We start from the raw sequence: 3,051 nt of genomic DNA, 5'->3' as shown, positions 1-3,051 counted from the left end.
ATATGTATACACAAATATTATTATTATGAGGATATATATCTCTTAAAGGGCTGTTAGTATCCAAGTTCCCCAGTTTAATCCCGTGCATTGGTGAAATACTAAAAGAGGTTAGCTTCTCATCGATGCAAATGGGTATATTATCATTTATGTATAAGGAAAGAAAATGGAGAAATCAACAAAGAGACATCAATTTATCAACATAACTCCCCTACAATTGTTTCTATATTCAATTAATTCAAATTACAAATAATTAAATTAAAGATGCATTTTGAATATAGTAAATTGAACATTTCATCAAGGTTAGAAATCAACACAAAAAGGAACTATATCCTAATGGATTGAGGGATCATTGGCAGACTCAGCATATCTACATTCATTTTGTTAATCTAATTATTTGCAATTTGAATTAATTGAACATAGAAACAATTGTAGGTTATAAGAAACTGATGTTATTCGAGATTGGAGTTATGTTAGTAAATTGATGTTTATCTGTCGATTTCACCATTATCTTTTCTTATATACATATACAGTAATCCCTTGCCATATCACAGTTTATTATCTAAGCTTATGTTGATTCCCCTGTGGTGTTGTTTTGCATTTATAATAAAATAAATATAAACAAATTATAAAAATAATTTTTTAAAAATACTGTACAGAACTGTTTCTACATTGCGGATTTTCACCTATCACAGGGGTTTTTAGAATGTAACACTCAGAATAGTCAAGGGATTACTATATATATACATATATATATACACACACACACACACACACACAAGTATATACAGAGAGACAGACAGACACCCACTACACATCGGCACCAGGGTACATATATTAATAAAGGAGAGTGAAGCTGGTGATTTACATGAACAGAGACTTACCGGTGGACAAATCCCATAGAATGAATTGCATCTAATGCCAGTACAACTTCAGCACAATAAAACTTGGCCCATTTTTCAGGAACATCATAGTTACTCATAAGATTAACAAGATCACCTCCAGGCATAAAATCCATCACCATGTATAAGTAACGTTCATCTTGAAATGCATAGTGTAACTGAAAAAAGAAAGTTTAAGCAGTTTTGAAGAGGACTGTTATAAAAGTGATATATATTGCAAGGAGAAGTGACAATATCTTCTTTTATCTTAAACTTGTTTCGATCAAGCTGGGACACCGCCTTGAAGGTTTTACTTGAACAAATCAACCCCAATACTTAAGCCTGGTACATCTTATTCTACCGGTGTCTTCTGCCAAAGTGCTTAGCTACAAGGATGTAAACAAACCAACACTTGTTTTCAAGCTGTGGAAGTCATACGCACACACACACACACACACACACACACACACCATTATCATTTAATGTCCGTTTTCCATGTTGGCATGGGTTGGACAGTTTGACAGGAGCTGACCAGCCAGGGAGCTGTCCAGACTCCAATTATCTGTTGTGGCAAGATTTCTATGTCTGGGTGCCCTCCCTAATGCCAACCACTTTACAGAGTGTGCTGGGTGCTTTTTATGTGCCACACACACAACAGGCTTCCACACAGTTTCCATCTCCCAAATTTGCTCACAAGGCACTGGTCAACCTGGGGCTATAATTGACACTTGCTCAAGGATCCACACAGTGGGACTGAACCCAAAATTACATGGTTACAAAACAAGCTTCTTAACCACACATGTATGCCTGTGTCTATAGCTATACTTTTGCCTACAGCCATGTCTATGGCCGATAAAGAAAATCTATAACAAACTAAATGATACATTTAACCATCACTTAGCTTTTTAGTATAAGCTATACTTTCACTTCAATAGTTGACCACATTAACTGCTTAACAACAGAAAAGGCCAGAACAAGTCAACTTTTAAAAATAACTGGTTAATAACTGGTCTCATTTCATGAACATTTGACCAAAGACCCAACAACTAGCTATATTTTATTTAATATATGCTCAATAACTTAAAAGCTGATCGTATTCCTTATACAAAAAAATAGTTCTTGCCCCTTGCCCCTTTTCATTAGTAAAAAAAAATCATTTAAATCATTACACAAGCTGTTGCATTTCGAAAACACCTGATCACAGGGCAGCAATAATAGTGATGAATGATGAATAATGGATGATGGTAATCATGAATGATGATTAATGAATGATGATGACTGGCAAATGATAATGACGAAGATTCATGAATACTGGTTAATGAATGGGGTGATTGGAAGAGGAATGTTTACTTATATTTCAACAACAAAGATGAGACGAAGAATGATCAAAGAACAGAAGAAACAGACAGCCTTACCTGTACAATCCAATCACTGTTGGCATTGGCCATAATTTCTCTTTCTTCCCAGAAGAAAGCTGAATCTGAACGTTTTATCTGGTCAGAGAAAACAAAAAGAAAAAGGCACATTCAGTATTAATGTTTAGAACTTCATTTTGTTTTTTCATTTTATTTATATTTATTTATCATTTTGTTTTTTTGTTTGTTTGTTTTTTTTTGTTGTTTTTTTTGAGGACATACAATACTCTACAAATAACGGAAACCTGCATTTAATTAATTTACATAAGGCCCACAACACCAGTAAATCAGAATTCACAAACCCCTACACTCTTAATAGGTTTTATCTGATAGATTATGCATAACAAGGGTTCTGCAAAATATCAATAAATGTGTGTGTGTGTGTGTGTGTGCATGGGCATGCATGCGTGTGTGAGTGAGTGTGTGTGTGTGTGTGCGTGCCTGCCTGCCTGCACATGCACACACAGATGTGTTGTATAATTAATGAGTGTTATATGGTAAAATGATCGGCAACAAAAAAACAAAAAAGAATGCTTTCAAGACTGAGACCAAGAAACCAAATGAAAACAGAATGCAACATTACCATTTCATATTTACTGAGCAACTTCATGGCAAACACTTTCGTAGATGATATGTGTCGCACCTGTAAGGAGAAAGGGAGTCAGAATTAGAGCTTTAAACATTTTAAGGAGAAATGGCAGGACTCGTTTGATTGTATCAGTGTGTACATTTTATTTATATATATATATATATATATA

At 34.4% G+C, this 3,051-nt stretch overlaps 1 protein-coding gene across 3 annotated transcripts in view; it reads right to left on the bottom strand.

Moving 5' to 3' along the window:
• LOC106876226 (rho-associated protein kinase 2) overlaps nucleotides 1-3,051 on the bottom strand; it is a 204,609-nt gene that overhangs the window by 90,917 nt on the left and 110,641 nt on the right. For all 3 annotated transcript variants that reach the window (XR_001410211.2, XM_014924712.2, XM_014924703.2), the window contains exons 4-6: nucleotides 2,877-2,936; nucleotides 2,294-2,371; nucleotides 882-1,057 (exon numbers count right to left, since the gene is read on the bottom strand). Coding sequence is in view for 2 of the 3 variants with exons in the window: in XM_014924712.2 (XP_014780198.1) it covers nucleotides 882-1,057; nucleotides 2,294-2,371; nucleotides 2,877-2,936 (314 nt within the window). In the remaining variant the exon portion in view is untranslated. The remainder of the gene's footprint in view (nucleotides 1-881; nucleotides 1,058-2,293; nucleotides 2,372-2,876; nucleotides 2,937-3,051) is intronic.

This window comes from Octopus bimaculoides, chromosome 8, assembly GCF_001194135.2.
Source record: "Octopus bimaculoides isolate UCB-OBI-ISO-001 chromosome 8, ASM119413v2, whole genome shotgun sequence".
Taxonomy (NCBI): Eukaryota; Metazoa; Mollusca; class Cephalopoda; order Octopoda; family Octopodidae; genus Octopus; species Octopus bimaculoides.
The sequence above is the reverse complement of the archived record's forward strand: the minus strand, read 5'-3'. Positions and strand labels throughout refer to the sequence as shown.